The 24,527-nt window shown below is 41.5% G+C and overlaps 1 protein-coding gene across 1 annotated transcript in view; it reads left to right on the top strand.

Moving 5' to 3' along the window:
- Window positions 1-23,061, top strand: part of CDH17 (cadherin 17) — a 48,505-nt gene extending 25,444 nt beyond the window's left edge. The window contains exons 8-17 of the mRNA XM_074985703.1: window positions 3,697-3,847; window positions 4,937-5,152; window positions 6,534-6,610; window positions 8,912-9,103; window positions 12,926-13,170; window positions 15,574-15,704; window positions 17,691-17,927; window positions 19,294-19,410; window positions 19,526-19,642; window positions 21,527-23,061. Of these exons, the coding sequence (XP_074841804.1) occupies window positions 3,697-3,847; window positions 4,937-5,152; window positions 6,534-6,610; window positions 8,912-9,103; window positions 12,926-13,170; window positions 15,574-15,704; window positions 17,691-17,927; window positions 19,294-19,410; window positions 19,526-19,642; window positions 21,527-21,627 (1,584 nt within the window). The 3' untranslated portion in view covers window positions 21,628-23,061. The remainder of the gene's footprint in view (window positions 1-3,696; window positions 3,848-4,936; window positions 5,153-6,533; window positions 6,611-8,911; window positions 9,104-12,925; window positions 13,171-15,573; window positions 15,705-17,690; window positions 17,928-19,293; window positions 19,411-19,525; window positions 19,643-21,526) is intronic.
- The last annotated feature ends 1,466 nt before the right edge of the window (window positions 23,062-24,527 follow it).

The following is a 24,527-nucleotide window of genomic DNA, read 5'->3' on the forward strand; positions in this document are numbered from 1 at the left end:
TTGCACACCCATAACCTAGCCCACAGTCTGAGACTGAATAATGGTTGTGTGTGTAAATGCAGGAGAGTTAGTGGTGCGGGAGGGAAGTGAAAGAGGAAAGGCAGGTTCAGTTGGATGTGGTTTCTGGATAAATCCGAGTGGCTTGATAGACATGGACAGGACAGGTCTAAGGATTTATAGTACAGTAAGAATAGTAACAGAGATAGCTGTGTTAATCGATAGTGTATCATAACAAAAAAGCAGTCCAGTAGCACTTTAAAGACTAACAAAATAATTTATCAGGTGGTGAGCTTTTGTGGCACAGACCCACTTCTTCAGACCACAGCCTTACCAGAGCAGAAAAATATTGAGTCTGTTCAGATAAGGCTATGGTCTGAAGAAGTGGGTCTGTCCCATGAAAGCTCATCACCTAATAAATTATTTTGTTAGGCTTTAAAGTGCTACTGGACTGCTTTTTTGTTTTGATAGGGCAATGAGGATTTTTTTAGAGATGTGATTTTGTAATCTTCAGGAAAACACTGAAATATTTTTAAAGCAATTTTTAAACTAAGGTCCTGTACCTACACAGTAAATTCAGAAACTGACCGTATGTGCCTATTAAATGGCTTCATTACCACATGAATTAATATTTTACAAGTTCAGTGTTAGTGTTCCACTAACAGACCTGCTTAACTAGCTCCTCTCTGGATGAATACTCATCCAGCTGCAGTAGCCACAAAACAAGGATAGGAACATAAGATTGCCCATACTGGGTCAGACCAAGGTCCATCCAGCCCAGTAGCCTGTCTGCTGACAGTGGCCAGTGCCAGGTGCCCCAGAGGGGGTGGACCAAAGACAATGACCAAGCATTTGCCTCCTGCCATCCATCTCCATCCTCTGACAATCAGAAGCCAGGGACACTGTTCCTAGCCTTGGCTAATAGCCTCTTATGGACGTAACCTCCAGGAATTCGTCTAGCTCCAGTGGTGCCCCAAAGTTGTGGGTGCACAGTGCATTGTGTCTGTGGTGTGACAACCTGCCTGACCATCCCTGAAAGGTCCTGCGCTTCCAGGTGGCTCCTTGTGGGCCTCAGAGACTCAGGGAGGCCCCCTTCATTGCCCTGGGGCTTCCCAAAGGCAAGGGTCTTCCTTTACCAAGCCATGTTCATCATAGGCCAGTCCAAATTTGGGGTGCTGGAGGTTCCCTTCTCCCCTGCCTCAAGCTGTCCTGGCCCTACCCCAGTCAGTCAGCCCTTCTGGGAGGAAGTGCGGGGGAGGAGTCCAGTCCCACTCACTGCCGTGGACTCCAGCCCAGGGACCCTAGGTAGGGAGGGAGCCAGTGGAGCTTTTTTGCCTCTCCTTCACGACAGCTTTCTTTCCCTGGGCCTTTTCATCCCACCATCACCTTCTGAGACCTTTCCCCAGTACCATACTGCTGTGCTGTTCTGGTCTGGTCTGGTGTGGTCTGGTCTGGTCTCTCCACACCTCCAGCCTTGCTCTTTCTGGGTACCACATTCCTGCGCCCTGGGGAGAGCCTTTTATAGAAGAGCTTGAGAGACTTGATTAGTCCCAGGTGCTTCCACTCCAGCCTGGTGCTGGCTGCCCCCATGAGTCCCAGCTGACTATGCAGCCTGCAGGACTGCGCGCTCTGGGAGCTTACAAGGGGAACAGAAAGGGGCTCCTCCAATCCCCAAAATGTTCCCCTTCCCCCAGGCACCTGTTGGCTGCAGACTGATCTGCCACAGTAGGTGAGGATGGCCCTGAACGTAGAATTTCACACAGCTAAATAGCTGGCATGCCCATCACAGCACATCACAATCAATCATCCAACAGCCTTTAATTCAGCTCTTTACAATATTTCTTTCTAAAGCAACACCAGTGCCGTAGTTAGTGCAGTGTCCACAGCCTATCCCGAAACACACAGAATATGTGCTATGAACAGAGACATTATTACAATACCCAGCTGAGCGGTGGCTTGTTGCTCTGCTGGTAGGCAGAAAGCTTAGTGCTCACAAAGCTTTCTGCCTTTCTTCTCCAAGAGATGGGATGGGGAAGCATCTTTTCAAAATAGGCAACACCAACGAAATGAAGCTACAGTGACGATAATGAAGAGCTGACCCAACAGCAGAAGCTATTAGACTCTCTCTCTCTCGCCAGATATGTTCCTACTGCACACATTCTGTGTGGCGTTCATTGGCAAAGGCTAAGATTTGACAGCACACATTCACATGTGTGAATTTAAATGTGAACAGCAACTGCAATACCAAGGCTGCTACAAGTTGTCCCAGCTGCCCATGGTTTTAAGAGGTCAGTCTAGCTTCAGCAGCTCACTAGAGTAAAGCAGCCCTTTGGCCAAGCTCCCTTTTCTCAGCCCTTATGTCCTACACTAGAGGGGCGAGTGGACAAGGGGGTCAGAGAAAGGAGCTGCTATGTTGGCCTGACACTACCTGGGGTTTCCCTGATGCTGGGGAGGATCATGATACAGCTATAGCCACCAGCCTTACGACCCATTTGTGGAACCACCTCACAGCAGCTTAGACCCTGGCTCCAGCCTGAGCATCTATACTGTAGTTAAACATCCCCTTACCTGAGCCTGGCAAGCCTGAGTCAGCTGGCACAGCCCTGGGTTTTTAATGTCAGTGTAGACCTATATTTGCCACAGGCCCGCCCTGTGTTTTTAGTAGCAGTGTAGACAGACTGAAGATGACAGGATCTGACCTTTCATCTTGAATAAACACGGAACTAAACAGCTGAATTTTAGCTTACCCCAGGAATATTCTGTGATGCTGACATTAGGTCATCGTGTAATTAAAGTGAGTCTGTTTTGGTATTAAACACATTCTCTTTGTGAAAAAAATTGCTGGGAAATAGTACCATGTTTTCCATTGCGCCAATAAATTCACTGTGTCTTTTATAAGTCTACAAGCTATAAATCCCCCTTCTCATGGTGTTGAAAGAATTGCTAAAATACTAGGTAGTGAACAGTGAGTGTACTTAAAGGGATTTGACCTCCTTCACCATTTTGTGCTTTGTGTTTAATTTTAAAAATGGTGCTTTTCATGGGGCTGCTGAGTTTTCTGTAACTGTACAGTCGGCATTTGCCTGGGAATTCACTGACCTCATAGCATTGCATCCTCAGGAGGGGCATGGAAAAGAGCTTTAATGAATAACCGTGATCATCTGCCTACTTCTCACTGAAGACAGAATAGGTAGATCCAGGAGGTAATACAGTCATAAGCCCAAATCCTGCAAGGAACATAAGCGGGGGCCTAACTTTAAACACTTCAGTGTGACTTCATAGGCTTAAAGTTAGGCACTTTCTTAAATGTCTTACTAAACTGTGGCCACAGAGAGGAAGGGTGGTCTTCTGGTTATAACAGACTCTGGGCTGGGACTAGAAGGCAAAATAGAGTAAAATCTGCAACTAATTAAATCAACAGAATTATGCTATTGACTTCATTGATGCCAGATTTCATTCAAAGATTCTGTTTCAGCTCTTGCATAGATATCTTGTGCACTTCACTTACCTGTATGTGAGTTAGTCCATTGTGAAATGGAGAGATTTATGTTTTTCTGCCTGTTATCAAGGCTGGGAGAATTAGTTCATTGATGAATTGTGAGGCATTCAGATAACTTGGTATTAGGTACCATATTAGAGCCTATAAGCCATTAGTATTAGTTCTTGCACTTATTATTCCTAATTGCAATATTATTGTAGTATTCATTCTTTGCAACTGCAAAAGATGAAGGAGGAGAGGACCTGGACCGACCTTTGCCAATCTATGTTGAGGTTGAAGACATTAATGATAATCCTCCTGTCTGTCAGAAGGTGTTGACGATACTTGAAGTTCAGGAGAATGAAGGATTAGGTAAGACATCACAAAAGTATTATGTAAATTATCCTTACTGTCTGAACATTGTTTCCATTTAGATGAAATTAGAATGAACAATTTCAGGCCCAATTCAGTCAAATTTATTCAAATTGAATTGTGCTTACTCATGGCAAATTGTCCCACTCATTACAGTTGGCTTGGCTAGGCAACTAAGCTAGTTACAGCTAGTGAGAGTTGCTGAATCAGATCCTCAACTCATAAAACAGAAATGTCATTTACAAGACAACATTGTGCTCTCTTAAACCCACACTGCTGACCTATACCATTGAATTTGATTTCCTGGGTGGTCACATTGATTCATCCTATGCATGGGACAGCAGTGGGGCTAGAGTAGGCCAGGTAATAAAGCCAAGGAATTTGTAGCAAAAGGAGCCTGCAGTCTCTTTCTTGGAGTGGAGAGGAAGAAAGGTGAAAATTAGTAGGGAGAATAGGCCCTGGGATTCTAGACCTAGAATAAGGGTAACCCCCAGAGAAGTTAGGCAGAAAGGAAATCTGAGAGGGTCAGCTGGAAGGAAGCCCAGGAACGCAGTAGCAAGGGGTTGGACTATGAAGACATGGGCAGCTTGTTGTCGGGTCCCTGGGCTGCAATCCAGTGTAAAGGCCAGGCCTGGGCTCTCCTACCAAGCACAGGAGTGGCACAAATGTCAACTGGACAAGCTAATCTGGAGGGACTCTGTTACCCTAGAAGGGGAGGGGCATAATGACCTGGCCTGAGGGCTGAGTCACAAAGAAGTAGCACCCAGAATCCTGGAGGCAGAGGGGCTATGGTGCAAGGAAGAGGACATCAGACCTGCATAGAGCCAATCCACAAGGCAGTGCTACAGGCAGAGGCCCTTTGTAGCAGGTGTAGCCCATCACACTCATCCACCATGGCTCTGTAATATCCTGGGACAGACATGACTGCAACAGCACCACAAAAGACATTTTCTAGGCAATTGGCTTTTTTAGGGTAGCTGTAATATTCATATCCTAGCAGCGTGGTCCATAATATTTAATTCAGTGGGAAAAGCAGTATATATTGATAGATGAGGTATCTAACTGACTTCATTCTTTCCTTGATCTTAGGGAGTTATATTGGAATGCTGCAAGCAACAGACATGGATAAAGAAGGCACTCTTAATTCTCGCCTGCAGTTCCGTATTGTGAATCAGAACCCCAAAATCCCTCTGGATAACCTCTTTATTATTCAGCCAGAAGCTGGGTCTTTGCAGTTATCTACCCTTCCATTAAACAAGAGGGTGGTTTCAAATTATTCTCTAACAGTCGAGGTGACAGACAAAGGTCAGTACACACAGCCCATCACATGCTGAAATAATTTCTTTGCATCAGACTGCCTGTTTCAGCATTCGATATCCAAGATGTTCACGGGTTAAGGGATTCCCAGAAGGGGCAATGCAGGAAGCAGCAGTATCGAGGGCTGCTCTTCTTCCTGAATTGTACTTAATTGTTTTCAGGACACCCAGAGAAATGTGACTCATAATGTGAGAACTGAAGTCAGCAAGCACTAGGGCACAGGGTGTGCTAGAATTCCAACGTAAGTGGTTTTCTACTGTGAGGGAAGCTCTGAAGGGATTGAATGCTTTGTGAGGTTTCCACTGGTTTTAGAGCCTGGCTTCATGTCTCACTGAAGAAATGTCAGTGAGTTCAGTGCAACCAGCTAGAGAGTCCAGGTGGTTTAAACAAATTTTCAGAACAAAAATTCCCTATCAAAAAGGTTTTGCAAGACCCATTATCCAAGAGCTCAGAAACCCCTGATGACTAACTGAATGGAAAGTACATACATTTTCCAAATAAAGATTAAGGGCTTCATCCTTAAGTTCTTAGCCAAGTAAAACTTACAAAATTTCCATTGACCTCCATGGGAGGTGGAAGCAAACAGAGAAAGCAGAATTACATTTTCCTTGTGTTAGTGGAAACAGCATGGTTTAAACAAATGATAGGAGAATCTCAAAAGGCTCAGGTGTTCAGTTTTGGAAGCTCATTTTGAACTATATCTAAACTATTTTGTTTAGGAGATTCCCTGGGCCTTGGTTTATGAGTGACACAGTAAAGATGCTGCGATTTATGTTTGAACAATTTACTATCAATCAGTGCAGACTTGTAGGACCCATAAAGCCAACTACAAGGGCTTCCCCCATCTGTGGCATATTCCTGGATTTAACACAAGACTGTGAGGCCTGCTGCTTTCCGAGTTTGCTGAATAGCATTCTGCTAATTATACTTAGTTTTAGGCCCAACTATACGCAAAGATGAGTATACTTTCCAATGACCTACATAAAGAAAAGGAGACAGAGATATCCAGGTAGGGGAAGGACCTCTCTGTGTGCTGAAGAACATAGAAAATGCATTATTTTTCTGCTCCTGACCAGGAGTAGGGTGAAATTTAGGAAAAGGAGTAAGAGTAAGGGTGGAGGAAATATTGGGACACAACTAGGAAGAAGCAAGGAGAGACTGAGGGAATCCTCCTCAAAGTAGGAACTAATTGTGACGCCTAATGTCTTGTGGGCAGTCTGACACCTGTAGGATTTTGCTTTGATTTTGATTGCTATGTAGGATTGCCATGTTGTATGCTTGGACAATGCTTATCAAGTTACAGACACCTGGGAGAAAAACTTTCTGTACAAAGGCTGCTTGTGACATTGCTTTATTCTGTTGTATACAGTGTTCACAACATTGTGTGAAGTGAAAATAAACGTCATTGACATCAATGATCAGATTCCCATCTTTGAAAAATCAGACGTGAGTAACCCTCACAATATTGTTTTTGATATTACAAGACAAACTTTATCTAAAGCTATGGCCAGGTCCAATACCCACTGAAGTCAGTTGGAGTAACTACAGTGGCCATGGATTAAGGCTGCTAGTGGGCAGCAGCGCTAACATTATGCCACTGAAGGAAGGCCTTTCTAGGAGAGCTAAATAGATGCAGGAAGCAAACTGATTTATTCACAAATCTATATGATGGTTCATTCTAATGTATATTGGAATACAAACTGCTCATTTACAGGGATGGTACTGGGAATTCAGGCCTGAAGTTTCGTTTTATGAAGAAGGGGAGGGGAGAAAGTAGAAACAAAATGTATTAAAATATCTTAATGTACAAAATGTACTGTAGTGAAGATTTTCTGCTAATAATACTGCAAAAAGAATGCTAGTTCCTATGCACCAGAAAATCAAATTAACTTTAATCAAGTATAAGTGAAATGGACCAGTCCAGTTTCTTTCTGCAAAGGGAAAGTGCAAAAGACAAAGAGCATGAATGGTGAAGGATGGATTAGATTTTGAACATGTGCTCAGTTCTAATCACCTGAACTGCTGGTTGTAATACAGAAATAATTTTATGTACATATATATTTTAACCTGGAAGCATCCCTTCAGTTTCTAAATTACAAGGTTTTTAATAAAAGAATTATTGAAAAAAATTGTAACAAGATATTTGGGGGAGATTAACTAGCTGGTGGAAACACTCCAAATGCCAGATTATGCCATAAATTACACCATTGAAACTCCATCACTTAATTTTATGGATGTGTGATTTCAATTAAATAATATTCTCTAGTTTCTTTCCTGAAATAGTAACAGCCATATAAACAATACAAATACACAATTATAATTGTGATCTATTTAAAAGATAAGAATTTTTATAGATTAAAAAATCAGTATCTAACATTGCTTGCATAAGGACTAATAATTATATTCGTACATTAAGTGTTAATGAAAAAAATCGTAAAGGAGCATGTTGGCAGTTAAGGGTTTTTTTTAAACATATGTTGAATGTATCTTTTGCATGAGATTTTTACAAGGGCCTAGAAATTTCAAATAAGCACTTTAATTAAAGAGTAATTTAAGGTGCAATCCAAAAGTATTTTACAATCACATTTAATAAAGCATTTAAAGGCAAAATCAATAATTTTTTCATAGTGCCCAAATATTTGTGTCTATGTAAGTGAAGTAGTCAGGGAGATGAAAATCTGCCACCCAACCCATGGCCAGGATGCAGGGCTGCTACCCATCCTTGCTGATTAGTATGGGGCACTCTAGCCATTTGATTGCCCTCACTAAGCTCTCAGAGGTTTACCTAAATTAGGAGGATGGATGGTCTTTTTTGGAACTGAACTAGGACTCAGGAGAGTGGGTGGAATTCCTGGTTCTGCCAACAGTTTTTGGCCGTTTCTACACAGGCCACTTCCTTCGGAAGTGGCATGCTAATACACGTAGTGAAAGATGCTAATGAGGTGCGGATGCAAATTCCCTGTGCCTCATTAGCATAATGTCACGTGATTTGGAGTCCGGAAGACTGTTCTTCCAGACGCCAAAATGCCATCTAGAAGCTTGGCCCCTTCTTTCCGAAAATGGTCTTCTGGACTCCAAATCACGTGACATTATGCTAATGAGGCACAGGGAATTTGAATCTGCACCTCATTAGCATCTTTTGCTACGTGTATTAGCATGCCAGTTCTGGAGAAAGTAACCTGTGTAGAAATGGCCTTTGTGTCTGACCTTGGGCAAGTTATTTAGGCCCAGAGCCTCAAAGACATGTAGATGCTAACTCCCATTTTTAGGTATTACCTTTCTTGTTTTTAATGGGAGTTAGTCATTGAAATACCTTTGAAGACCTTAGCCTCAATCTCTTTGGCTACGTCTAGATTGCATTTCTATCCTGAAATAATTGATGCAATTTTGAGACACCTTATTTCAAACTTGGTGTCATCCAAATGGCACTGAAGTTTGAAATAAGGGTCTATTTCGCAGGTTCCGGTACCCCTCTTACAATGAGGGGTAGCGGAACTGGAACACCGTGCTTAACATAGAGCTGCTATTTCAAGTGCAGGGAAAAGCTATGGATATATATGTATCCCAAAATAGCAACAGCAGTGTAGGCATAGCCTTTGTGCCTCACCTGTAAATAGAAAAAATATTTTGCTACATCCCTAGGTGCCTGAACTCATTAATGATTGTCGATCACTAAGTTCCAGCACTAAAGCTAATTTTCTTGAATGGCTCCTGATGTTGTATGCTTCAATTATCTTTTCTTCTTAGTACGGTGTTTGGGCTATTGCTGAAGATACTCCAGAAGGAGAAGTAATACTAGAAATTCAAGCTACAGATGCTGATGAACCATTCACTGGCAGCTCTACAATAATTTACACAATTGAAGAAGGAGACCCAGATAAAATCTTTATTATAGAGGCAGACCCCCAAACAAATAGGGGATATGTCAAAATTAGCAAGGTAAGTGGATCTTTTTAATTCCTAAATTACAGCAGTACTAGTACATTTTTAATTTGAGCTTTACTTCAGTGCACAAACAACATCCAGTAATTTTTCTTTTAACTGACTTCTGATGGATTAGGCATCTCCAGAAAACACAATTTAAAATGTGCCTCATTGGTGTCCCCATTGTAAGGTGATGACCTAAAGTGTTGAATATTGAAGCGGAATGGATTTGCCATTAAAGTAGCTTCAGAAGTGATAATTAAGCTACCGGTATCCTAAGAAAAATGAAAAACAAACAAACAAAAAAGAAAATGAGGAGGAAGCTCAACATATAACAAAGAATTGTAACTGAAACCACAAAATTATCTCTAGCTCTTTACAAAATGACTGTAGCATAGCAGAAAGTGTGTTTTAACTGTTAAGTATATCCTGGCCCTCTGTCACATACAACATAACGAATATGGTAATAGTTTGTAGAGAACTACACAGCAAAGGGTCTTGATTTCCAGGCAACTTACCCACAAAGAGATGTTTTCCTTGCCTTTCAAAATCAGAATGTCTTCTATCACTGTTACACCAAATGCTATAACTGTTTCATTGCTGTCTCTTCTTTTGAGGCAAACTCCATACAGCCTCAAATTTATGTTTTAATTTATGCTAGAACATCAGCACTAAATAAATTACTCATTCTCGTCAATAAATTAAGATGTTCACACAGGGGTCACTAGTTCCTAATGTGGAACTTGCATTGATGTCAGTGGAGTTAGACTGACACACATTGAACATACCATGTCCCTAACTACAATTCTTATGTTTCCTTGGAGTATATCACAAGATATCATAATGGCATGCTGTACTGTAGATCTTTATTCCTCATGCAGACACTGTCGTACATGTTGTGCAATATCGAGAAAATGTCACTGGAAAACTAAGCCAAGTAAACATTACAGTGTCTCAAAGATATTTGTTTGTAATATGACACTAAGTAAAAGACGTGTGTTATGGGATGGACTCTTAGAACTGGTGAACATTTCCAATCCATACTGACATTTTCAGAGGGGGTTGCAGATGCTCAGGATGTCTCAAGATCAGGACAAAGGCAGAGTTTGTTTCTGTTCAAGTGAGCACTGTCTGTATCAAAGCCAACATCAATATTTACCTTGATAGATAACAAATCAGGATGCTCGCTGGAGCAAGGAGTCAGTAAATATATAAGAAGAAGAAATACCAGGAAGACTCTGTGTTATGACCATGAGTTTTAAAACCAGAGGTGCTTTTCCTTTGAAACCAACCCTCTCAAAGCCAGCTGAAGTTAAGGAGACCCAAAACCAAACAAGCAGTTTTTTATTCTTAACAGTAAACCTCACCTGCAGCCATTGTGAGTGCAGTCATTCACATGTTCAGATTTCTTGATTAACCTCTCTCTAATCCGGAACTCTCTTGTCTGGCAAACTCCAAAATCCAGCATGATTTTAGTTAGCTGGACGACCATTTATCATGGGTATGGCCAAGTTTCCCGTGTTCCTGTAAAGTTTGTTTCCAGCCACCAGTCCTGGCTGTCAGTGTTCTGTACTGTTATTTAGCTGTGATTCACCCAAGTGTTTTCTTAGAGCCCAGCAAACAGGAGTGCGGGCGGGGATAGCTCAGCGGTTTGAGCATTGGCCTGCTAAGCCCAGGCTTGTGAGCTCAGCCCTTGAGGCTGTCATTTAGGGATGTGGGGCAAATAAATTTAAACAAAAAACAACTGCCAGAGGTGGCAATAGGTCTTGCTGTGAGTGCAGGGGACTGGACTCAATGACCTCTGAAGGTCCCTTCCAGCTCTATGAGATAGATAGGAAAGTGTTGGTAAAGCTGTTAGAATATATTGACCTCCCATATTCCAGTACATTATTTTGTCCAGCACCAGTCAGATCCCAAAGGTGCCAGATGTGAGAGCTTCAACCTGTATTATCACTTTCCAAGAATGTAACCACTAGAGCTGTATTGACTAATCACAGAGGGCCCTAGCAACTTCACAGCCATGAAAAATGTGTCACAGAGTGTGAAACTGGTCTCTCCACATGAAATTTGCTCTTTTGTGTGCTTTTACCTTCCGCCCCATACTATAGCGATTTCACAGGTGACACCACCTCTATTTCTCAAATCAGGGTTTCTGACTGAAAAGGGAGATAGAAGAGATCACAAAGTTGTGTGTGTGTGTGTGTGTGTGTGTGTGGCTACGTCTACACGTGCACCCAACTTCGAAATAGCTTATTTCGATGTTGCGACATCGAAATAGGCTATTTCGATGAATAACGTCTACACGTCCTCCAGGGCTGGCAACGTCGATGTTCAACTTCGACGTTGCTCAGCCCAACATCGAAATAGGCACAACGAGGGAACGTCTACACGGCAAAGTAGCACACATCGAAATAAGGGAGCCAGGCACAGCTGCAGACAGGGTCACGGGGCGGACTCAACAGCAAGCCGCTCCCTTAAAGGGCCCCTCCCAGACACACTTTCATTAAACAGTGCAAGATACACAGAGCCAACAACTAGTTGCAGACCCTGTATATGCAGCACGGACCCCCAGCTGCAGCAGCAGCAGCCAAAAGCCCTGGGCTAAGGGCTGCTGCCCACGGTGACCACAGAGCCCCGCAAGGGCTGGAGAGAGAGTATCTCGAAACCCCCCAGCTGATGGCCGCCATGGAGGACCCCGCTATTTCGATGTTGCGGGACGCGGATCGTCTACACGTCCCTACTTCGATGTTGAACGTCGAAGTAGGGCGCTATTCCCATCCGCTCATGGGGTTAGCGACTTCGACGTCTCGCCGCCTAACGTCGATTTCAACTTCGAAATAGCGCCCAACACGTGTAGACGTGACGGGCGCTATTTCGAAGTTACTGCCGCTACTTCGAAGTAGCGTGCACGTGTAGACGCAGCCTGTGTGTGTGTTGTGGGGTGTCAGAGTTACCACCTTTATTTCAGCATTGTCTTTGGAGCTGGGCATCTGGAGAGTGACTGACTGGGGGCCTAGCTCATCAGGCAGCAGCACAGAAGGGTGTAATGACCATACTGAGTTCTGTGCTCCTTCTGCTTCTGGCTCTGTCCCCAGAACTGGGATCTCAGCCAGCAGCCAATCCTCTCCAATTGCCCAGCTCAGAGGCAGCAGCGGCATCACCACTAACAGCAATGCAGAACTAAGGCTAGAAGAATGGCAATCCCCCTACAATAATTTTACAACCACCCTCTCCAGCAGTTTTTTGAGTCAGAATCCCTAAAACTACAACACTGTGAAATTTCAAATTTAAACAGCTGAAATAATTGAAACGTATGATTTTTAAAAACTTATGACCATGAAATTGACCAAAATGGACCACGTATTAAGTAGGGCTCTAATCATGAGGCAGGTCTTCTTGCCTGCAACAATATTATTTGCTATAACTGGAACTGGAAATTAATTGGAAATGTTACTTGTGGAGGCACACTCCCAAGATCTGTTCATTTGGAAATAATTCTTTCTAGTGCTGTCCTGTTGTCCTCCGACATGATGGGTCTGCCATATTTCTTCATTAACCAAAAATCAGTCTGTCCCCAAAGCAGGAGAGATGTTACCATTGTACCCATTGGCTTCGCACTGGGGAGAAGCGATAGACTGCGTGGAAAACTTACTCTGAACTTCTTGGTTTATCTTCAGCTTTGAGAATACCCACCTTTATGCTGCCAATTCTGGCAGGGATGGAAATCTTCAAATGATCTGGAGATTATAGGCATACACAAGAGATTCTTCAACTGTTTATCTTACTGAAGATAACTGTGATACAATTGTTTATGGCAATCTTTCCCCATTTCTTTAGGTTCTTGATTTTGAAAAGTCTTCAGTCTACAACCTGACAGTCAAGGCCACAAATCCAGAACCTTTGGTGCCTGGAGTACAGTATAATTTAAACTCCACTACTTATTTCAGCATAGTGGTGACAGATGTGGATGAGGTGCCAGTTTTTTCCACAAACAGATATCTAGGAGATGTTTTTGAAGATGTTCCTGTAGGCACATTGGTAACAACAGTGACAGCCAGTGATCCTGAGGGTGACAAGATAAGGTAAAAAAAAAATCCCACAACCAAACAAAAAAACCCTGCCTTCTAGTCATTACTGCAGTTCTCAGCTTACTTGTTAGCCTAGTCCTGAGCCGATGAACATGTAGATTGAAAAGCTGTGGTTGAGAGTAATAGAACATGCATGCCAGGAAGAGGACACATTCAGACATGGAACACAAAGAAATGCAACGTTTTTTCAACGTATTTATGATTTTACATTTGACTGTGGAAGAAAATACAAAGGAAACAACTGGGCGTATTGTCCTTACAATAGATGGTCTTTGCAGCAAACCCTTTTTATGTATCTGTATAATAGCAAGAATAATTCCAATGGAGCTCCTGGTTGAAGAGATTAACAATGAAAAATAGGTCAAAGTAAATCTCCAGAGAAAGGCACTGTTGACTTGAAAACAATTCTTTTGGCCAGTATTTGTGGTTTCAAATGGGTTTAATAACGAATGAGTTAGGTACAAAATATTCCTTGATGGAGATTAAGAATAAGCAACAAGCTGTGATTTCTTTTCATTTCATTAAAGTGCTTGTTGGTGCTTTTTATCCAGCAGAGCACACCTGCAAACTAATTAAAGGGTTCAACATATTTAAGGCAGGTCTTCAGTAATACATTAGATTTTTTTTTTAAATCAGCCTTCTTCAGTCCAATTCTCAGAGCTTAAGCCTCTGTATAGGATGCAAAATACGCTTTGCCACCACCCCTACATAATTTGTACTGAGGATTTTGAGGGAGAATAAAAACCAACTTTAACTAGTTTTGAGCAAAACACTAAGCAAGCTATTGGAGTTACATGAAGGATGAATCTTACATCAGGGCTCCCCAGAAACATACTTGAATGATCTATATTTTACACTGATTCTACTAACATGGCTTGTGTCAGTGAGAATGCTGATGTGACACCCTAGAGGAGTGGATTTAAAATGGGTCTGACCAGCTCTCTACTCCTGATAGATTAGCATTAATGGGAAACACTCAGGGTAACAACCGATGTCTCTCTGCCCTGAACTAATAATCATTTATAAACACTGAAGCATGGTGATGACAACTTGTGACTGTCTCTTCACAGACTGTAGTGTGGTAGCCATGCCAGTCCAGGATATTGGAGAGGTAAGCTGAATGAGGTTATATCTTCTACTGGCCCAAGTTTTGTTGGTGAGAGAGACCAATTTTCAAGTTTCCACAGAGTGCTTAGAAGGTCTCTCTGCTCTGAAGGAGAGTTCTTTGTGAGCTTAAAAGCTTGTCTCTTTCACTAGCAGAAGCTGGCCCAATAAAAGATACTGGCTCTTCCACTTCGCCTAGTTTACCTATATGCATCTTCTATCCCAGTGCCTCAAATAATCCTCCGTCCAAGGTACAAACATTCTTTTCGTCTCTATCCTGTAATTAAGGGCATTATATGCCTGTTTGCTGACTCTAAGGCTAAGGCCCCTTTACTTGCTTGTTTTCAAAATGGAACGAGTGTAAAGCTCATGGAATGGGTTCAGAGGGCTTCCACTGTGCCTGCTTGCCATGGCATCATTGTCAGCAACAGGGTTGCCTGGTGCCAGTGTTGTGAGTGTTCTCAGTAAATGGTAGATCCTTAAAATAAGGCAGTGATATTCAAGTGAAATACATAACTTTATTGACCCTCTCAGCATGTTATGAGATTTCCTTATTTCCTTCCTTTGCAACCCACAGAACGACCAGCTACCCTACTTTTTATCAGCCACTATGCCCAAAAGTGATGGATAAGTACATTAACTAGGTGTTTTTTGTTAACTCAGTAGTGAAAAAATTATATATCCATTATTTAAATAATTTACCTTCAGAGGTAAAAGCCCACTGAAATTAACATGAGCAGTTCAGTCATATCTCTGAGTTAGCTATCTGTACACACAGGCAATTATCAAACAACACTGTTCACACTCCGTTTAAACTGAGTTTATAATCAGGTCACATTTTAAAGATTTCTTCACAAATTAAGGATCTAGAGAATTTGAAATTAAAAATTAAAAGCCGATTATTTGGGAACTTTAAAAAAGTCACAATTATACAATTTACAAGTCATTTACTAGTCAATATAATTGCATTTTACATAGGGCACAGATCTTGATAATAGGATCTCCCAGGGCATCAACTCTCATATGTTTTTCATTTGCATTTAACCTTAAATGATGGGCAGTCCCAGGGTACCTCTTGAATTGTGTCTCTCTTTTTTGTTGGAAGCACTATCAACTTTCCTAAAGGAAATTTTATCCTTGTCCTGTAGCTGCTCTACCAGTTGAGCTATTTACTGATAGTTTTCCGATCAATACAGATAATTTAATGTTTAATCAACAATGAGACATTTGCTTTATAATTTTTTATGACCTGATACAGAATATATATGACATATATGTTTATGCTTTGTGAAGATACACATTGAAAAGGAACAGGAGAAACTGGCTGCGGATTGATACATCTTCTGGAGAGATATATACTGATGCTCCTTTGGATCGAGAAGTAGAACATGAATACAAAGTTCAGGTCATTGCAACAGAAGAAAGTAAGCAATGAAAGCACTATGTTTGTTTTCCAAGGCCACCTTCACAGCTAACAGCAAGACCTTGACTGTGTCTGAGAGCAGCTGCATATTATTTTTGTTTGCCTCTTGATGTTTACACTTGGGAGGACATATTACTTCAGGGATTACTTTCTTTTAAGTAAAATTTCAAACTAGTAATGATATGGATTAGAGCTCTCAGATGATTTTTAAAAAATAATCTAAATCACAAAGTTAAAGTTGCAATTGATTGCGGTTTCAATCATACTGTTAAACTACAACAGCTGGTGAGAGAGACCAACTTTCAAGTTTCTGCAGAGTGCTTATAAGGTCTCTCTGCTCTGAAGGAGAGTTCTTTGTGAGCTTAAAAGCTTGTCTCTTTCACCAGCAGAAGTTGGCCCAATAAAAGATATTGGCTCTTCCACTTCGCCTACATTTACATTTATCATAAATATCTTGGTTTTCTACATTTTCAAATACAGTAATTTCAATTACAACTTCAATTATGATGTGTAAAGTGCTGCTTTTTATTATCATTATATTATTATTTTTCTTTTTGATTACATGTATTTGTGCTGTAAAAAGATTAAAGAAGACTGCAAGCCACAAGTTGAAGCACGAAAGGGCATACAAATGTTTAGCATATCTGGCACATAAATACCTTGCATCACTGGTTACAACAGTGCCATGTGAATGCCTGGTCTGACCTTCAGATGACTTTGTAAACAAGAAGCAGGCAGCTTTATCTCCCATTGATGTAAATGAATTTGCCTGTTTTAGCAATTGGCTGAAGAAGAAGTAGGACTGAGGGGCTCTAAAGTTTTACATAGTTTTGGTTTTGAATGCAGTGAAGTAGAAAAAATAATTCTACATTTGTAAGTTGCACTTTCCTGATATAGAGACTGTGCTACAGTGCTTGCATGACGTGAACCGAAAACTACTATTTCTTTTATTTATCCTGGCAAGGGATTTCATTTTGCCATTTTCACTGCATGGATGGCTAAGACAAGTGTCATGTATTTGAATTGAAACTTGCCTTTTGAGGCACACACTCCAGACTTCCCTAACAAACTAGAAAAAAACAGTTATTACTTAACATGTATTACTGTCTAAGGGACCATTGTTTTTGACTTAGTAAAAGAGCAGTTGACATTACCAGTGAAAAAGAAAGTCTTCTTGGGTGAAGAGCTAGATCTGGGCTGCTGATGCAGGAATGTGTAAAGGAAGGGATTTGGCTCAGGCAACCATATCATGTCTTTTTCCAGCATGAGCGGGCAATAGTCAGGAAGCTGGGGCTTGTGTTTGCTTAACACAAAGAGAGCTTGCTGGATCTTGTGGCTTATTCTGGCCCACCAATGAGGTGGAGGAAAGGGGGCAATTGCCCTGGAGCCTGGCATTTCAAAAGGGCCTGGAGCTCGTGCCACCACTGCTGCTACTTTGGCAGCGGTAACAGCTGGAGCTCTAGGCACTTTTAAATTGCCGCTGCAGTGCTACTGTGCTGCTGCATACAGCTGTGAAGGAGTCGGGGGAAGAGGGGGCCAGTGCTGTGGTCCAGGTGACACTGAGGGCCAAATGTCCTAGGTCCTGCTCCTTCTGCCCTTGACCCCACCCTTTCCATGGCATAGAGCCAGCTCCCCCCCGGCAACCTTGCCTTGGGGCCTGCAGCAGCTGTTGACGCCTCTGGGCTTATTGCATCTCCAGTCAGCACTCGGGAGTCAGCACTACTAAGGGGTGTGAACAGCTTACCCCACCGCTGTCACTTGTTAAAAAGTGATATTAACTGCCACTACATCCCCTCAGTACCTCCAGAGACTGCCTCTGTATTTTACAGGCAGAGCAGCTCCGGGACTTGCCTCTCTCATGTCGCACCACCACACCCACTCTCTTCAAAGTCACTGTGGATGCAAAAGGGACAGCTCAGCTCGAAGTGACTGTGAATTTGAAGACCAAGCCTTGACACGTAATTTTGTACTGTTTTAAATTCTACAGGTGACGGATCTCAGAGCTCCACAGCAGACTTCACTCTATACATAAAAGATGTGAATGATAATCCTCCTCGGTTAGAAAAAGGTGATTCCCTATTCTTCTGCCATCCGCTCCAGGAAGGAGTGAGAGCAGAGATCCATGCCACCGATGACGATGAACAACTATATTCTCCAGAATTCACTTTTTCTCTTGGTGGTGGTGAAAACATAAAGAGTGTCTGGGAAATTACTAGAATAAATGGTAAGTTTTTCAATCATATGGAGAAAGTAGCATACGCATGTGTGTTCAGATTTCAATGGTGTATGTTTAAGAAATGGTCAGATTTCTCTTTCATTCTTACCTTTGTGTATTATATACCACACACTGAAAATACTTAGGTGTGTTGAGAAATTAATATCTATCGGAGTACAGGATTATTGCATCACTTTAGGCAGTTGTAGGCAATTATATTTGACTTGATTTTACACTGATAAAATCAAGTTTCTGCAAGAGATGATGCTTTTATTTTGTGTGCTAACAAACTGGGCTTTTGCTGATACTTAAGAGAGAAGAAACACGCCTCAAAGTGCTATGTGAGTAAGTACTTCAGTATAAACTGTGTAAAATCATTTTTGATAAAAAAAAGAGCAGCTAGTGTAAGCAGTGCATTAGAGACTTTTCCCCAGGAGGCTGCATTTTTAAGGAACGTTTCCTGATGTTGGCTGTGGCAACGTGCAAAATCTGTCCACAGGTTTACGGTATGTATCATAGCTGGGCTCGCTAGCCTGTTCTGTGAAGGCACCCCGTCTACAGTGGCTTAATTTGAATACAGCAAATCGTGGCCTGTTCTGCTAGGTGACTTTGGGAGCACTTTATGGGAAAGCCTGCCATGTTAGGTTATGGGGGGTGCGTTGTGAGGATGGCCTACCCAGTTGGTTTAGATATTCAGAACTGGTTGCACGAGTTTGGCTTTCCCTCTGAAAATAAGAAAGGGGTGTAGGGTAGACGTGACTATGCAGGAAGCACTGGGTGAGATTCTCTTGCCTGTGTACTGTAGGGGGTCAGAAGAGATGATCATAAAGATCCTTATGTGGTTTTGCTGGAGGCAAAGTAAATCACATGTAAGAACTCCCTGAGCATCTGGTTCCTCCTCAGACCTCCACCTGTCCTGGCTCCGACCTGTTGGTGTCCTGCCTCTGCTGAAACTATGGCATGCCCTAGAATATCTCCCATGCCTGGGCTCCCTGTGTAGGTGGCATAGTGCTGATGGAGGTAGCTAAGTGCCAGGCACCAAGGCTGTCTGCCCCTAGTATTATTCCCAGGGGGGAAGGGAGGGGAGCCTGCATCTGTCCTGGAGACCCTTTACAGCAGCTTTCCAGAGTGAAGGGGCTGCAGAGCAAAAATAAATAGTATCAGTCTTTGTGCATGTATATACAGCTCTCACTCATTAAATTATTCAGGGGCAGTCAGATCTCCAATGTATGGACTGGGGAACTGCTAGATTGTACAGTCTTTAAGAAAATGACCTGGGCATTAGAGCAGTTGTAGCTGCAGGTATTTAGCATAACTGGGTGCATTTTACCATTCGTTATTGTCCTAATATGAATGTCCTATTTCCTGCTGACAGGCACCCATGCTTACCTTTCCCCAAAGCTCACCAATCTGGAGCAGAACACTTACAGTGTTCCATTAGCAATCAACGACAATGGAAAACCACCTTTGGAAGGAAACCTGAAAATTCAAGGTACGTCATAGGCTGCATTGGCACTACTATATTAGAGAGAGGCAATATTCATGGGCTATTCTGTAAGGTGGCTTAATGATTCCACTAAACGTACGACATTTCTCTTTGACTGCAGTAAACGTTTGCAGGTGTTCAGATGAGCAGAGATGTTTTGTAGAAGCAGACAAGCATCCAGGGATGCCAAGCGCAGGCATGGCAGTCGGTATTCTTCTTGGAGTGTTGCTATTCATCGGTAGGTGATATTTCTTAAAGGCACAATCGCCTTAACTTCTCAGTTTAACATTACCCATTGTTTTAACTGCTGTGAGCTTTGGGATACCAACATTTGTACAAACAAACCATGGTTGTAAAGTCAGGTTGTATTGCACTGTACCTTATTGAGATAGGTATGAGGTGATGGTATGTGTGGAAACAGATTAATACCTTTCCCCCAGAACAAGACAGCATCCTTTTGGGCATTCTTTTAATAAACTTAAGCACAAAAAGAGTTGGGATTGCTGACTGATGAGATCCTGTCTCCCCCTCCCCCAGTCTTGCCCTCTAAGTAAATAAAAGAATTCAGAGCACAGTCTGTGATTTTTGGACAACATAACCACAGTCAGCAGACTGGGTGGCTGGGACTTGGATTTACAGAGGGGGGAAGTATCAAAAAGCTGAAACAAAATAAAAGGCAGACATCCTATCCAAAGGGGTTGGACAAACTTAGAAGATGATCTAAAAAGAAGTTTATGTAAGCTTTCCATTAGTTCAGTTACACAGGGAAAATAAATTGGCACCAGAGAGCAACTTTTCTGCATTGCAAGTAGGAAAAGGAAACTAAGATTTTATTATGAAACTTGCTGTGTAATTCACAAGCCTCTGGAACGAGAGAACCTACCTGTGATTTTAATTTAGCCCTTAGAAGATGAAAGAGAGAAGGCAGATATAGTGTGATTCAAAGGAAACAAAGAGAATGGAAAAGGCCAGGCTCAGACTCTGAGACAGAAAAAGCCCTTATATTAGGTTTCAAACCTCTGAAATCACTATTTCCCTGTAATACCTTCAACCATCCCCTCATTTAATATGAACTAGAGACAAAATGTACTATAGGAAAACTAGATTAACAGAAATAGCAGAACCTGATGCCTTGTACTTAATTCCACACCACTACTGTATTTGAAATTGCTATTCACTCTTGATTTGCCAGGAAACTCAATGGAGACATTTTGTCCAGCTCTGTACTGTCCTCCTTTCAAGCGGCCAATGAAAACAAATTAAAAAAAAACTGTATTCAACTCCTGATTTTTAAAGTAAACTATGGTCCCAAATATACAACTTCACTTTCACATACACAAAGGATTTTTTACCCTTAGAATCATGAACAAGGAACCATGGCTGCTCCCACAGATTTACTAGGGTGTTCAGAGCTGGGCAATGAGAAGGTTGAGAAATCTGGAAGGACTTTCATGTATGGCAAGACTGAAAAGATTTGGACTGTTCAGTTCAGAGTGGAGACTAATAAGAAGTGACATAGTAAAGATATACAGAACATTAAATGGTATAGAAAGAACAAGTCAGACATTCTTTCACACTTTCTCAGAAGAGAAGAACAAGGGGATATTCACTGAAAATGAAAGACAGCAAATTCAAAATTGATAACAAGGAAAAAATACACAGTGCAGTGATTGCCACAAAATGTTACTGAGGCCAGGGCTTAGTACAATTTTAGAAAGAGACTGAATTTTTATATTGATAATGAAAACGTCTGCAGTTACATTAGACGGGATAAGAAAAATGATAAGGGATGAAACCCCTCATGCCTCAGGGCATTGAATACTCTGTAACTGAAGGGGATTAAGGAAGAAACCTCCCTTGAAGGCAGGTCATCCCATAATTTGTCCAATATTAGATTTTTTATGCCTTTATCTGAGGTATCTGGTCCTGACCACTGTCAGCGAGAAGCAACTGAACCAAAAGAATAGGTCCAGTTTGGTAATTCCTCTATCCCTAAAATCCATTTTGTTCCAGTTAAGAATGAGAAAGTATGTTGAATAGTTTGTATATTAATTCCTTGATGAACTACTTTAAAATGTTTTAAAATTACCTTTATTAAGCCACCTTTTTTTTTCTTTTTCAGGTTTGGTTGTAGGAGGAACATTTCTCAAAATGAAAATTGATAAAAAGAAAGAAAAAAATAAGGCACCGGCTGATGTACCTGAACTACAACCATTAAGATAACTATTGCTTATTTTATTCGGGGAACAAATTACTTTTGTAACTCTCATAAATATATTTTCAGAAACTCATTGAGGCAAGCACATGCATGTGGGTTGCCCCTGCTGCCCACTTTTATTAGCTATTAAGATTCAGTTACAAAATCAAACTACATACAAAGCACAATGGCAGCCATTAATAAAAATATCTGTCCTTGCCAGGAGTTAACGTGTGCCAATACCAAAAAGCTGTGATCCCACAAAGATTTACAGTCCCTCTTAGTATGGAAACTATTAATAAATGCTGAGTGATAGAGACTGTTAATTTTCCCACAACTTTCTTTATACCAACACATTAACAGAATGTTGATCAATGTGCACTGAGAGTTTAAAGTCTGACACTAACTTTAGGGCTCTCACACAAAGTTAGAAAGATCCCTTGACTAAAATAACTGCTCCCCAAAGCTATCTACACCATGAGATATTCTGATGTGGCATATTCTTACCTTCTTATTTATTGACATTCTTGTGAATTTGGACAATAAGGCCAGATCTACACTAGATTGATATGACAGTTGCATAGCTGGAATTGATGTATCCTAGATCGATCTTTCTGGCCATCCACACAACAGGTCAAAAGGATAAACTCTCCCGTTGACCTCTCTTATGCCTCACAAGAATGAGGAGAACCAGGGCTGATTGTCGAGCCCTGATGGTTTGACATAGTGCGTCCCCCACTAGGCACACTAAATCAAACCCGGGAAGATTGACCCTGAACAAATTGATCTTCCAGTAAGTATAGATGTACCCTAAGATTTACTGTAGATCACTGATACGTTAAGCAATCTGCATTACTGAAATAGTAGGAATTTTAATTTTCCTTTTATGACATGTATTTGCTGGGATATTCTATATAGTTTGTGCAAGAATCATTGTCCTCCTTTGGTACACAAGAAGAACAAAAACAAAGGTTTTTTAAAGACTGTACTGATTAGTTGATGTGCTACCTTATTATAATGTTGCAAATAACTTCTGGCCCTGTACATATTAGATAGCAGTTATATGTTCTCTCAAGGAATTTGTTTCTGACCATGGCAGAAGGATAGCAAACCGAAGCTGCTTGGCAAGGTTTAATATAAAAATTTCCAAAATGGTGACCTAAAATGGCAACCTGACATGAGCCATTGAGCTGCACCTAATTCATGTCTGTTTGTAGCAAGGTGAGGCAATTGTCTGCTCGGAATTTATCATCACTGAATACTGCACTTCTGTGCTGAAGATGTCTATGCCTGCAAACTAAATTTTTTAAATTTCAGTAAATTCCATTTGGCCCACATATATCACATTTTGGGAAGAAAATACTATTGGTTTGAAAAACAGGTAATAATGATGCATTATTTGGCAGCACACTGAAAAAGGGCTGTTTTTTGTTGTTGCTGGTTTTTTACACAGGGAATAAAAACTTACTTATGTCCCAAACTTGAAAGGCTATGTTCTTTTGAAATGGAAAGAAAAAACTCCTCTGAAAAAGGAGGGAAATGCTGAGGGCGGGTGGGGCTTTACGGAGAAATTTTTGGTCACTTTTGTGAAAAGTACAGATTTGGAAGGAAAGGAACACTTCTCTGGTAGCATTGCATTAAAATATGTTTTCCTAGAATACCGCCAATAGAAACTTTGCTTTTGGCCTTCTGCCATGTCTCACCAGCTCACACTGCCTCTCCTGAAGGTTGGAGAGATTTTGTTGTTTGTTGTGGATGTTACTTCATCTGCTGAAGTGTATTTAATCATGAGAAGATCAATCCATTATGTTTGACATCTGGCACACTAAATTACATCACAGGGTACAGTGTTAGGGATGACTACATGGAAAGCATTTATATATTTATAAATATAAATAAAATAAATATTCAGGAACCAAAGACCACCACTGTATTTGTATATACTGCTATGTTTCTATCTTAAGAGAGAATGTGCAAAAATTCCATTAAGTTTTAACTTCTATTTTAGTTTCACTTAGTCAGACTGCCTCCCAGTTTGACTCACTTTTTTGTAGGAAGGTAAGTACTCTAACTGGTTCACCTATAGTCACTTCATCTAGAAGATATCACACTGTATTATTGACTTTTACACCATGTACCTAATTCTACTTCTCTTATACTCTGTCCTGGACCTTTAACCTCTCCTTCTTTCAGTAATTTACTTGCTCCCTCTTTTCCCTCCCAGCAGTGGATAGTTTGGCCTTTATGACAAACTATGAAGTCTGCTTATTCCAAGCTAATGAAAAGCCCAAGAGAGAAACCACCATTCCAAATCTTACTGCTTCAGTGCAGGTACCTCACAAAGCCACTCACCATCCTAGGCCACAGCCCTCTCTTAATGGTCTGTGAGACCTCAACCTCTGCCTCTCAAGGAGGGTTCTCCCTTCTTGCAGTTAGTGGTCTACAAACAATCCTTTGCACATGGCTGCAGGGTTCTCAGCAGAACCACTTCTAGGAGGTACCCCAAAGGCACAGAATAGCCTCTGCTTCCCCCCTCCCAGGGGCTCCAACCCTGAAACCCAAAACATGGTTTTCCTGGTCACCCTGGTCACCTTTCCCTTGGTCAGCTTTCCCTGGTGACTTGCATGCAAACACAGTTCCCTTTGTGTTTAGGCTTTTACAGCACTTAATTTACATAGGACAGATTTGTTTATCAACCTTGCTTGCTTACATGGTGATGCACTGGATTGGTGATGCACCCACAGGAACATTTCACTGACTATTCAGTGTCAAGCTAAAATCATTTATGAAAAGTATGGAAAAGACTGAGCCAGGCCTGCTCCTTAATATTGAAAGACAACATAGGCAAAACTGCTAAAACCAGGGGTCAGCAATCCCTGGCACAGGTGCCAAGAGTGGCAGGTGAGACAATTTTCATTGGAACGCA

This window comes from Carettochelys insculpta, chromosome 2, assembly GCF_033958435.1.
Source record: "Carettochelys insculpta isolate YL-2023 chromosome 2, ASM3395843v1, whole genome shotgun sequence".
In the NCBI taxonomy this organism is placed as follows: domain Eukaryota; kingdom Metazoa; phylum Chordata; order Testudines; family Carettochelyidae; genus Carettochelys; species Carettochelys insculpta.